The 12149-nt window shown below is 53.5% G+C and overlaps 2 protein-coding genes across 3 annotated transcripts in view; both read right to left on the reverse strand.

Annotated features, from left to right (window-relative positions):
• Positions 1 to 3135, reverse strand: part of ERP27 (endoplasmic reticulum protein 27) — an 18229-nt gene extending 15094 nt beyond the window's left edge. Inside the window, exons 1-2 of the mRNA XM_009894407.1 lie at positions 3042 to 3135; positions 2666 to 2766 (exon numbers count right to left, since the gene is read on the reverse strand). Of these exons, the coding sequence (XP_009892709.1) occupies positions 2666 to 2766; positions 3042 to 3135 (195 nt within the window). The remainder of the gene's footprint in view (positions 1 to 2665; positions 2767 to 3041) is intronic.
• Positions 3136 to 3912: 777 nt separating this feature from the next.
• On the reverse strand, positions 3913 to 8944 carry ARHGDIB (Rho GDP dissociation inhibitor (GDI) beta). Of its 2 annotated transcripts, none has more exons than XM_009894384.1 (5): positions 8758 to 8944; positions 8106 to 8189; positions 7171 to 7247; positions 5641 to 5704; positions 3913 to 4707 (listed from the first exon to the last, which is right to left on the reverse strand). In XM_009894384.1, the coding sequence occupies exons 1-5, from the start codon at positions 8933 to 8935 to the stop codon at positions 4508 to 4510; spliced, it is 603 nt and encodes a 200-aa protein (XP_009892686.1). In that variant the 5' UTR covers positions 8936 to 8944; the 3' UTR covers positions 3913 to 4507. The 2 variants fall into 2 exon arrangements, with proteins under 2 accessions (XP_009892686.1, XP_009892687.1); XM_009894385.1 differs by having other exon boundaries at positions 3913 to 4577; positions 5643 to 5704; positions 8758 to 8939.
• Positions 8945 to 12149: the final 3205 nt, after the last annotated feature.

A 12149-nucleotide genomic window follows, 5' to 3' on the forward strand; every position in this document is an offset into this window, starting at 1 on the left:
CGCCCCAGAGACACCCCCCACCCCCCCGGGGGAGCGGAGGGACACCGATCCCCCCCCACTCGCCCCACCGAGCAGCTCTCCTCCCCCAAAATCGGGGAAGACACCAGGCGGCGGGGCCAAGGGCGCTGCCGGCCCGACGGCCGCAGCTAGCGGGGCGGCTACGGCAGCGTGGGAACCTCGCCTTCCACCCCTCCGAAACATCACTTCTTACCCCCCACACACCGCGAACAGGTAACGAGGTGATGATGCGAAGCCCTAGAGCTCTTAAAAGGGAGGGGATAAACCCAAAATCTGGATGTAGCACGTTTAAATATATACATATATACACACACATACATATGTATGTGTGGGTGTGTATGTCTGTATAACAAATATACAAACCCATAATTTTTAAGATAACCTTGATTCTGGAGTCAGGGGTTTACAATTTTTAAACATCTTGCATTGGCAGTATCCTCGTTCCTTTTAAAAAGGTGTCAACTATATCCTTTGAAAAGTAGCTGATGCAGATGCATTGAAGGATAGAAATGTGCGGTTTCTCAGTAATTTGAGGTTCGTTCCCTTTTTTTTGCAGTGAGAGCACTAGCTACAGCCTTAGCCTGTACTAAAGCCTCCCTTGCTATTCCCATTCCCAACTTTTCTTTTGAGTGATGTATTTTCGATACTTCTACTTATTGGACTTAAATTCTCAAGGCACAGTCTCTGCTTGGAAATTGGTTTGTTTTTCTTTTTGGTTTGAACCGTCAGCTCAGCTGTTTGCAAGCCCAGAGAGAATGGAAAACAAAATTCTTTCTGCATTCAAAGAAAAACAACTCTTGTGACTTGTTTTGGAAATGCCAGCACATCGACATGGCTCTGATGAGAGCGCTAAAGACTGGGGTAGGGATAACCTCATTGAGTTTTGGAGCATTCCTGGGAAAGCTGGGGTTTAATCAGGCCAAGCATGGCCCTTTCTCACAGAAGCGCAGGGTTTCTGGAGCAGTGTGCTGTTTTTCCATCATGGCACGCTGTTCCCAGTCAGTGAGGCCACGCTCATTATCCAGGGAGCTTGCCGAGCCGTGTTCTGCAACGAATTGAAAGGCTGCAGCAGAGAAATAATTTATGGCGAACAGAGAACATGGACATTATTTGGACGAATATAGTCTCAGGCAGAGGGCCAAGACAAGCCCTCATGGCACACATACGTCTTTATCTACTGTTTAAATGCAGCCCTGTCGTGCTTCAGGCACTGAATGCCCGACACTGTCGCTGGCTGCTGCCCCGTGCTCTTGGCAGCCAGGGCTGTCCCCACGCTGCAGGACGGCACAGCCATCCCTCCCTGCCCGTGTCCCATCAACTGTGATGAATGAAATCCTGCAGCAGGAGGGAGGTGGCGGTGGCACAAGAAACCAGCGGTTATGCCCTGGCGATGCTTCGCCCGGTGAGAAGCCACGGTCCCTGCCCATAGCTGGGACAGCCCTGCCGCAACCCCCGCCAGCAGCTGCCCTGGGGGAAGGTGGCATCTGCTCTGTGCGCTTTCATTCTGCATGTGCAGATGGCCTCGCTGGTTTGCAGGGCTGTAAGCACCACAAGAGCAACCCCGGAGGAGCTCTGAACGCCTGCGGGCACTGAAGGCAAGGAGGCAGGTGCTCTGTGATCAGTGCTTAGCAAGACCCCTCGGGCATAAGCCTCCAGGGCTCGCACACTTGTTGCTGCCTGTGCTGTAGGCAGCAACATCGGTCCTGCTCTGTGCTGGCTGCCATATGCCACCGTCCTACAGCAAGCCCTCCCTAGGCTGCCCTCCAGCCCCAAGCACAGGGCAGGAGGAGGAAGGAGATTGCGGAAAGGAGTTGTTTTTGAAAAGATGACATCTTCTCTGGCAGAAGCCATGAGGTAGTGTGTGGGCAGCAGAAGCCCAGGGCAGAGCTCAAGGAAAAGGGGGAAAAAGGTCCGACTTGGGGACCTTGAAAATAGTTAGGATCCCGTTAAAGAGGCTTCTGTTTTATGGTGATCTACCTCAATAAATATTTTTGTCTTGTTTCCCAAGGAAAAATATTCATGCCATTTTGGGGGCAAGGGGCATGCATCCATCAGTCTCTCTAATACCTTTGGCAGAATTCAATTGAATTTAGACACAGAGAGCAGAGATCCCAAGGATATCAACGCTGGGGAACAAAGCAGCAAGACAGAGAGACCATGCCTACACCCTTCCTGGGAAGAGGCTGCAGCTTGAGCCCAAATCCTCTTGGACTTCAGAGGACCTGCACCAGCGCTGCTCCCCGAGACACAGCTTCCTCAGCCCCCTTGCACAGGCAGTGCCTTGCTTTGCCTTTGCTGACTAAAGCAAACAACTGATGTTCCCACTCACCCCGTACCAGCGCTATTTCTCTGCCACGCACGTTCCCGTTTTGCTTCCCCTGCAGCATTTCCCTCTCTCCCGCCCCAGGGCTCCTATGACCTCCTTCACCTTCCTCCCTTCCTCCATCTCCCTTTCCACACACAGATTGAATTCCTGGCATGCTCCTTCTGGCCTGTCACCAAATCCCTCCACATTCCTGTCACAGCCCCAGCACCTTGCAGGACAGAAGCTGCCTTTGGAAGGTGTTTATGCCACATCCAGCCCCATGATCCTGCCAGGGTGGGATAGGGCTCGCAGCTGGCAGAGAGGAGGGTGCTATGAACACACCTGGAAGAATCCAATGACCGCCACCTCCGCACCTCTGACGAAAGCTTCAGCATCTGCGATGTTGCTCAACAGGACAGGCTTCTCCGCAGTGCTGGCTGTGCCTGGAGAGGAGAGGTCAGGGTAGGAGAGAGGGTACACGAGCAGCTCAAAGAGGCTGCCCCAACACGCACACAAGCATCCCACCCCTTACATGCCCACCCACACACCCCTCCTGCAAGCTCAACTCGCTTGCACAGCACGCTCTGGGTAAGGAGACCCAGCATAAGGAGGACTCCCCGCAGCAGACCCATCCCTTTCCCTAAGGAGACCCAGCATAAGGAGGACTCCCCGCAGCAGACCCATCCCTTTCCCTGAACCAGGAGGAAAGCTCACTTACTGTGGGATGCAGAGCTGCCATCTCCAGCACACCCTGCTGGGGAGCCCCCGGTGAGCAGGATGATGAAGAAGCATGGGAAGATGGAAGTGCCCATGGTGCCAGCTTGCCTTCTCCTTGCCACGTCGCCCTGCTCCGGTCCTCTCCTCAGGAACAGACACGTCAGCTGCTGCAGGGGCCCACAGTCACTCCTGGGGCAGTGGGAAGGGAGCAGCTGGCCCAGGGCAAACCCTTCAGCTCCTGAGATAACCGCTTGGCCGGGAGAGCGCTCCTGCCTGCTGTGCAGGTACCAGCCTTGGAGAGCCTCACCAACACTGCCACCAGCAGGTCCTCACCCATAACGCTGGACATCTCAGGTACCCTGCACCTGTGTGACCGGGTGCCCCAACTGGGTATGAACATCACTCCATACAGAAGCAGCCACTGCACTTCTCCAGGTACTGGCTCCCCGAGGGGTTGATGTTCCTTCCCTTGTGCTCGGCCAGTGGAGCAGCCACTGGGATGCACAGGTCTTGCATTGGCTCTGGATATGGGGAACAGCCGCCATGGTAAGCGTTAGACATGGGAAGGCCATGTTATAACTCCCTGGGCTCATTCAGTTGCCACATGGGATGAGAGGTGGGAGCTGACTACCCCTGGAGTCTACTCCCATCACGGGCCAGGCTTTGGGCTTCAAAGAAGGATTCATGAACGCCCAAGGGAAGCAGCTCTGAAATAATTTGCCTATAGTTAGGCTGATGTTTTGAAGAGGAGGGCTATTTCCCTTCTGAAACATGCTCTTAAGCCTTCTTGTCACACATTCTCCACATCCACCTCACTGAAAAACATACTCCAGAGCCATACTCCAGAAAAGAATGCGACACTCATGCAGAAAAGAAGAAAGAAATCGGTTTTATTCTTGGGACACTGAAGTCTTGTTACAGCATCTAGCTGCATTCCCCCTGACTGGTTTTGCCTGCACAAGGATGGATTTTAACAGGGTAGGGCACCAGATACAGACCAGGAGACCATCACGGGAGGTAAGTAACCATTTATAATGAGTCAGAGCACATGGCAAGTGTAACTCAAGATAGGGATTTTCCAGGGACCAGTCCGCCCTGCCAGGTGATCTTGTTTCCTAGAAAAGGCACTTCCGGGACCAGAGTTGGTACAGGAGAGATGGAGGCAGCAGGAGGAAGTACTGGGAGAGAGGGAGGGAGATGCTTCCCAATTTAACCCATTGTGTGTCATGATGGGGCGGTGGTGAGAACGGGCGGGTTATTTTCAGTGTATCAGAAGAAGCAGCAAAGGTCGCCTGCAGGCCTGTGCATCGACCGAGGCTGGGGCAGAGCCCCGGCTCCTCACGGGGAGGGCTGCCAGGGCTGTGGCCAGCAGAGGTGGCAGGAAGGAGCAGCGTGGTGGGCATGGCCCACCTGGAGACTGGTGCAGGAGGCAAGGGGATGGGAAGGGGGAAGGCAAACTGGGTGAACTCATTCTGTCCATTCCTTCTTGATGGACAGGTTCCACTCCCAGGTGAGATGGTCATGCTTGTCATCATCCGTGAAGAAGGACTTGTTGTGATAGGTGCCTCGAGCCAGCATACCCTTAGGAGCCTCCTCAATAGGCGTCAGGAACTCATACTCCTCTGGCCGTGGCCCGTAGCTGCCAACCATGAACGTGGCTTTGTCCACTAGGAGAAAACAATCCACAAGGGATAAGCCCCTCAGGTGGAGAATGATAAAGGAGAGAAGAAGCCACAAGCATGAGCACAGATCACAGACAGAAAGGAAAGAATGGGGAGAGAAAGGGACAGTATGTGTCAGCAAGGGGAACAGAATCAGTGAGAAGAGTGGGTTACTGAAGCACAAGAACAGCTAGAAGGATAAATGGACGGATGGGTAGATGGACAGGCAACTCGGTCTGTACCCTCTCACGCGTATGTACTGCTGAAAAGGAGCAGGTGCACCCAGTGTATGGCTCGAGATGTCTCTTGATCTCCCACTACTTCTCTTTTCTGGTGAGAAGATACCATTTATGTGTGCTGAACAGGACACTGGAGCCTTAGAGGTGGTTGCATGCAAAAATGCACATGGGATGTGTGCATGCCAAATGGAGCTTTCCTCTGCCTTGTCCAAGCAGGGCAGCACTGCACAAAGAGGGGAGGTCATGGGCAAACACAAGGCTCCGCAGACAGTGGGAACCTTTGTAGAGCAGCTCTGAATTTTACCAAATGCGTCTGGAAGAGCTTTCAGGGGGTGAGAAGCTCCACACAGGCTGAGCCACTCTACAGGGGGAAGGCGGGAGGTAAAGAGCTCTGTATGGAGAGGAAATCTGCGGCAAGGACTGTCTAAACAGTGTCTCTGGGGACTTCGCTGCTGCAGACAGTGGTGTAGCATACAGATACCAGAGCTGCCTTGTATTGAGTTCACACAGGAACAGGAAACAGCCTGGGTGATGCAGAGCGCAGGCTAACGCACTCTGCTGAGAAGTCTCACCCCCTGCGTGGTGGCACAGGGCTAAGGGAGGTTCTGTCCCAGCCCAGAGCTGCAGGAACGCTTCTTTGAGCAGAGGGAACACGGTGGCAGGAGCACTGGTGTGCAGGGCACAAAGGCCTCTTACTCACCCTTCACCCCTGTCCGGTAGGTGTGCTGCACGTATTTCAGTCCTGACACAATGTCCCTGTTTACCTGCAAGAAGTGACCAGAAGTAAGTGTCACAAGAAGGGTTTATGGTTATCTGCTGTTTTTCTCTCCTTTAGAGATGTATCCATCTTGGCTCCTTGCACCACTGCTCTCAAGGGCTCAGCACAGAACACACTGTGGCAAGTCTTAACATGACTTCCCCATAGGCACCTGGAGACCTACAGCATCCTCTCTGCATCTCTTTTCCCTGACTTTGAGGCTGCCTGAAGCACATCAGTCAGCTTCCCAGCATGGGCTGATGAGGACAAAGTGAAGCAGGGAGGTCCCAGTTAATAGTTTCCATACTGAAAGCCAGAGATGGGTGACTAGAGTCACCCCTCCAGCACAAACAAGCATGCAAGATTAGCTGAGTGCTCCCAGCCGCTCTGTAAGCTCCGTGGGGAGCTGGCAAGTTTCTCCTCAAGAGACAGAGGGACACAGTTTTGTTCATTATCTTTCCTCAAATCTCCCATGGATAGCTTGGATATATCCCCTGCTGTTCCCCTCCAGCATACACTGCCTCCCTGCAGCACTACTCAAGCTGGAAACAAGATGGGCAGATCCTTTTACATCCCAGGGGAGATTTCACATGGTGCCAGCTCTTACCAGCCTTGGGATCAAGGGAGGGAGTTAGAATAACTTGTCTGGCTCCAGGCATCTTCTGTCAACAGGGCTCAGATACAGATAGAAATATGTCATAGCACAAAGGAGAGCTGGAGGTGTCTCTGGGCACAAAGTCATCTCTGAGACAGCGAGTGAGCCTCAGAGAAGAAGGGAGATCTTTTCTACAGAACCCACAACATTAACACTTTCCCTCCTCTGTGTCAGGAGAACTATTCTCCATTCCTTTTTGCCTTCTGGGCCAAAGCCAGCTTTGTATGCAGTAAATGTTTGGAGATGACCACTTCAGTGCTGGATGCCACACTGCAGCGTGGCCAAGTTTCATTTTCAGCTGGAAACAGAAGAAATGGCTGACACACTGGTTAATGGGAGAGGGGGAGAAATGAGCCCATTTGGATATATTGTGATCCATAAGAATTTAGGTGTCGTCAGCCAACTGCTACAGTATTAAGTCTTTTTTGTGCATACATGAAGCCCAGCAATGCAGACTGAACCAGTACTTCGTGGAAAGCCATTATCTCTTCTCCCAGTCCGTTCCCTCTTTGTGTGAATTAAAAATTTTCTCAGGGCTAAAAAGCCAAGCCAAACGCAGCCAAAACTACCCATCTGGCTTCCAAACCCCCTGTTGTTCACCACTGTGAGTGGACAGAAAGCAACTTCTTCCAAGGGGTGCGTAAGCAGAAGCAATTCCCTGGAAAGACCTGGTCCCTTGTTGGGCAGAACGATGCCTGAAGCAAGGGGAGCTTTACAAGGTCCCACGTTTCACTCTGCCTGTCTCTAGTTATCCCGACAGACTGCCAGTGACCAGCCTTAGCAACTGGTGAGAAGTAACAAGAAGGAAAACAACTCACTCTGAAGTGGATCTTGACTCTGTATTCCACTCCTTCCTTTAATACGAAGGTCTCTTTCTTGAGTGCTTCAAGGTCACCTGTAAGGAGAGGATCAAGCTGTTAGCCAGAGGTGTCACAGCAAGAAGAGACCACATGGGGCCGAGATTGGTGTTGGAGGTAAGCATCCCTTTGACGGATGCCACACCTGCAATATGAGTAGGCGGAGGTCTGTATAAGCCATTGCACTGTAAGAGCACATACACAGAAACCCCTGGGTATACGTTCATGTCTGTGTCCACATCTGTGAAGATAACGCCTAAAGATACACAGGTCTAAGCGCATATACACAAAGATATTTATGCGCAGACTCATCTTTAGGCAACTGCAGGAGCGTGTGCGTGCTTGACCCATGCCCAGCCCTGGTTTGTGCGAGCGGAGCGCATTTCGCAGCTCCTGCCCAGCTCCTTGCCCAGACCCTGCAGGGCTCTGCGTGGTTTTGGTTGAAGAGGAAGCCTCTCGGCTCCTCCGGGCCCAGCTTCCTCTCTCTGAAGAAAAGCCCATATAAGGTGAAGCCTGGTTCTCTCCCCATGTCCCCAGGAGCCGGAACTGCAGTATTGCTCGATTCTGAAGTTTCAAAACAGCCCGTCACCCGAATGCATGCATATCCCTTGTGCTCGTGAGGTCTCATTGAAAGGAAGTAAGAAGAGAAGGCAGGAGAAACCCAGGAGCTCCTAGAGCAGCCTAGATGAAGAAAGAGACCCTCAGCACTTTCCTCTGTTACATCTCCTTTTCTTTTTCATACATGTATACCTTAAAATAAGAAACAAGGCTAAGATGCCCTCAGAGTTCCTCTAAAAGCCACTGTAGCATCCCGAGGACAAACTCCCTGTCAATTTAAAGCATGCCAGAGCCTTTGCTTGTTCTCCTGCATGCCCAAGAACAGAGTCTGTGCCTACCTGTAAGGTCCATAGTGATGGGTCCTGGAGCAGAGTCACATACCAGGGTGAGTCGGGTGACCACCACGTTGGGAGCTGTTGGGTCTGCAGGTAGGAAAGTCAGGGGGAAGCTGTCAGCTTGCAAAATTAAGTGCAGGGGGAGGGGAATGACACTGAAGAAACACGGTTGTTTTCCCACACAGAAACTGCACTTCACAAAATACCCGGTAATGCCGGGCTTCTCTTAGCACAACAGGACCACACATCTACCCCAGATCCCCATGGATCCCCCCAGCCTCCATCCCATTACCTGGAGGAGATCTTTCCACTACAGGAGACTCCCCTCTGAAGATAATTCTGAGTAATAAGGTCCCCTTTCAGCATCGGCTGGTCCCCTCATGTTTCTAACCCCTCAGGAGTCCTCCAAGGCCCACACATCTCCCACCACAAGTCTCTTTCCGACACCAGCACTCCCTAGTAACCTTACACCTAATGCTCAGGGAATTTTTTCTGTCTCCTTTCCGTGCATCTCTCCTCCTGTCCTCCAGCAGAAGCAGTACACGTGCCTGGTTAAACAAGCTCCCCCTTCTTTGAGGCCACCTTGCCCCATCCCCACAGCACACTGCTGCTATGCGTCTCCCCTGTCCCTTCCTATCAGCACGACTCAGCCTACCTACTACCACAGGTCCATCTCCCAGCAGGGACTTCTTGTACTTAGCGAGGCTTTCATCGTCCTTGTCCAACTCTTGCAGCTCCTGCAGCGTTTTCTGGGGAGGAGGTTTGTAGTTGAGTTTCCCATCCAGCTCATCATCATCTTCCTCCACATGAGGTTCTTGGGTCTTCTCAGTCATGGTCACTTGGTCTGGGTAACAGAGGAAGGGACAGTCAATGGAATTGTTCCGGAGAGGGGGTAGTGTCCCCAGGGGCACTGTCTCTGGGCACGGCGTGGCTCAGTCCCCCGGGGCAGGCAGGCATCCACCCAGAGCCGAATGCAGCAGGATCGTTATAAGCAAATGGCGACGGTGGTGATCGGCTGCAATCCTGACACTGCTGTGCTGATATTCTGGCTCGAACGCAATCCCCCTCTGCCCCCGCTCCTCTCCCTGCAGGCACCACGCGCACACGCAGACCTACACCATTCTTCCCTCCCGGGGAGGAGGTGTGGGAGCGGAGTCTGAAACCAGAGTGATTTACAGCCACTCTGCAGCACAGTTGCTGGCCGGCAACCCTGCAATTACAAGCCACCATACAAGACTTCAGCGCTCGCCAGCTATTTCACACAAAGAGCCACTGCCACACACTGGTGCACAGAGGGACATGAATAAAGCCAAGGCCAGAGGTTTCATTCCCCTCTCATAATGGGTTAAAAGCCACACTCGGGCAGCATCTCATACAAAGACCGAATACCTGATGGCAACTCCCTTACATTAGCAAGTTAGCCAAAGCCCTCAAGGAAACGCACCCACTGCAGTCTATCTGCTGGCATTCCCCCCGCTTGCTCCCGGGAACAGCTTACTGCAGGAATCGATCAGGTCTCCTTCCCACCGAGGAAGGAAGCACGACGGTGACCGCATCCAGCCCGGCTGCAGAGCAGCCATGCGTACCTCTGCTGCATCAGTGGGGCTTCTCAAAAAAGGAGAGGTGGGATGGCCGGAGCCCGCAGCCAGACCAGCTGGGACACTCACCACTGAACGCCGAAGGGCAGCAAAGCTGCTTGGGTGGCATCCCAAATGGGAGCCAGAGTGGGGAGAGATGAAGTGATGAGCAGATAGAGCATGAGATGGGGGAGCAGGAGACAGGCAGGAGAGGTGAGCAGCGCTGTGCCAGGTCCCCCTTAGTCAGCTGCCTGCCTCGCGGAGCCAGCCGCACCGTCCTAACCACCTTCCCACTCTTCAGAGTACGGCTGAAAAAACAGAGCAGTGCCCTGGTGCAGCGGTGGTTGTCACAAGTGGCCAAGGCATTCCTTGCTGTTTGGCAGCAAGGGAATTTGGTCGAACTACACAGACCATTCAGTTCACTTCCACGTATCCTTAGGTTAACTCCTTCTTCGAGGCGTTCCCTACTAAAAATTTGCCTTTTGCCTGCTTATTTGCAATTTCCCCAACAAGCCCTTTATCCTTCTCTGCAGCTGTGGCCTTAACATTTGCCCCTGCTCCCAAAAGTTAAATTGGGAGCTAGCAGGATAGTTTTCTCATTCACTAAAACAGAAAGGAAATACAAAAAAAAAAAAAACAACACCACATATATGCAACAGTTCAGGGTGAATCAGCAAGTGGAATCAGGCAGCAGTGAAAAATATGCGGACCTCCCAGTGCAATTCCAGTGGGGGGGGGGATCAGCGAGGGGTGTATTGGCATGTTACAAATGGACAGAGAGGGACCAAGCAGCACAGGAACAAGAAGGCTCAGTCGGGCATGCTAATGGGCAACAGCCCTGACGCAAGACTACTTTGCAATGGCATTTTGTGGTGAGTCAGGAACTAGTGCAAAGCAGGCAGCTGGGAAACAAAAAGGAATCCCAACTCAAATGGACAGGAAAGAAAGCACGTCCCAGCAGTTGAATAACCTTGGCTGAGTTCATGCTCAGCCCTGGGAGTGAGAAGGACCTACGTACCACGAGAAAGGCCCTTGAGCTTGTCCTCATGAGGAAGGAAACCAGAAGCTCCCTCATGAAAGCAACAATTGCTCACACCCCACTGCTCTGCAGCCCCAGCAGTCACCTCTCAAAGCCTCGAGATCCCTTCAGTGCCATCCCACACTCGGCACAGGAAGAGGACATGATGAGCTATGGCGGCCACCGCCAGGTCTTGCCTTCCACTTGGGCTCCAGCTGCAGATCTGAGTCATTTCCACTCTCCCGAGCTTTCTCGTGATACCAGGCTGCATCTGCCACCACTACAACCACAGAGCAGAGCAGAGCAGAGCAGCCCGCCCCCGTCTGCCACAGGGTGGGGGGAAATTGTAGTTTATCATAGGAGAGGGAGAGACCCAGGCGACGGAGAGAGACATCTCTGGCCACGCGCAGACAGAGAGTCGGGGCTGCACCAGCTGGTTGCTCCCCATCCCTCAGACCGTCCCTTTGCATCACACATGCCGCAGAGACTTTCCCTGCCAGCCCGAGGGGGCAGCTCACTTGTGGGGGGGTGCTTTTAGGCTCTGAAAACCTCCCAGAGAGGTGGACAGACAACCTGCTGTTCCAACAGCGAGAGCCCGCAGGGAAAAGCACCAGCCAGGCTGGCTGGGCTGAACAACCCCTGGGTCACACGCATCTCAGGATGGCAACAATCAGACCCAGTTATGGCATTTCTCCCCAGGTTGTGGACCTGACCCTGCCTTCCTGCCAAATTCCCAGGCAGGAGGTGACCAAGAGGAAAGCTCTCATCTCACCTACCCCTACCTCTCTGCTCACTCCAGCTGAGGGACTGGTCCCCTCCACAAGCTGAGACACGCTGCTGGGCTCAGGCACCAGTGCTTCCACACACTGTTGGGGTCCATGGACGCCTATGTCACTGCCCAGGCCAAGAGCTGGGCTAAGATGGAGACCCCCCTATGGTCTGAAAGCCTCATTAAAAATGAGAAAATTAACCCCATAAATGCTCTGCGCAAGGAGAAATCTGGGTGATTTGTGCCCTGCCTGGCCACATTTTTCTGGCTTCCCTGCAGCCCCAAGCCCCAGTCGTGCATCACCTGCACCTCTGAGGCCCGGCAGCACCCACAAAGCAGCACAGAGAGGGGCAGGGGCAGCACTAGGGACCCCCGGCCAGAGAGAGAAATGGCTGCAGGAGGCGAAGGAGGAATCATGCCCTGCCGTGGGGTGCCAGCGTCTCTCAGCTGCGCTCCGCCTGTGCCGGGGGTGGGTGGGTGGCTGCCCTTGCACCTGCAGCAGGAGGGGCCATGGGGACAGAAGACATGGTGGAGTGGGCACCTCCTTGCCCCCCCGCCCCCCACCACCACTGGGCACAAAGAGCGCTATCACAGGGTCATCATTTTATTTGATCCCTCTCTGCATCAAATCCACTCCCCCAAACCACCCCCTGACCGAGGGCTTATCTCCAGGCTGTGGGTTT

The sequence above is a fragment of the Charadrius vociferus genome, unplaced genomic scaffold, assembly GCF_000708025.1.
Source record: "Charadrius vociferus isolate BGI_N301 unplaced genomic scaffold, ASM70802v2 scaffold871, whole genome shotgun sequence".
NCBI lineage: Eukaryota > Metazoa > Chordata > Aves > Charadriiformes > Charadriidae > Charadrius > Charadrius vociferus.

What these genes read in the sequence shown, in the direction of transcription:
- ARHGDIB (XM_009894384.1), bottom strand. Translation starts at nt 8,935, where the DNA reads ATGACTGAGAAGACCCAAGAACCTCATGTGGAGGAAGATGATGATGAG. An exon ending in AGATGGACCTGTGGTAGTAG is followed by an intron (nt 8,190 to 8,757) that starts GTAGGCTGAGTC and finishes TCCTACCTGCAG; the next exon opens with ACCCAACAGCTCCCAACGTG. An exon ending in CTACCGGACAGGGGTGAAGG is followed by an intron (nt 4,708 to 5,640) that starts GTGAGTAAGAGG and finishes GTTTTCTCCTAG; the next exon opens with TGGACAAAGCCACGTTCATG.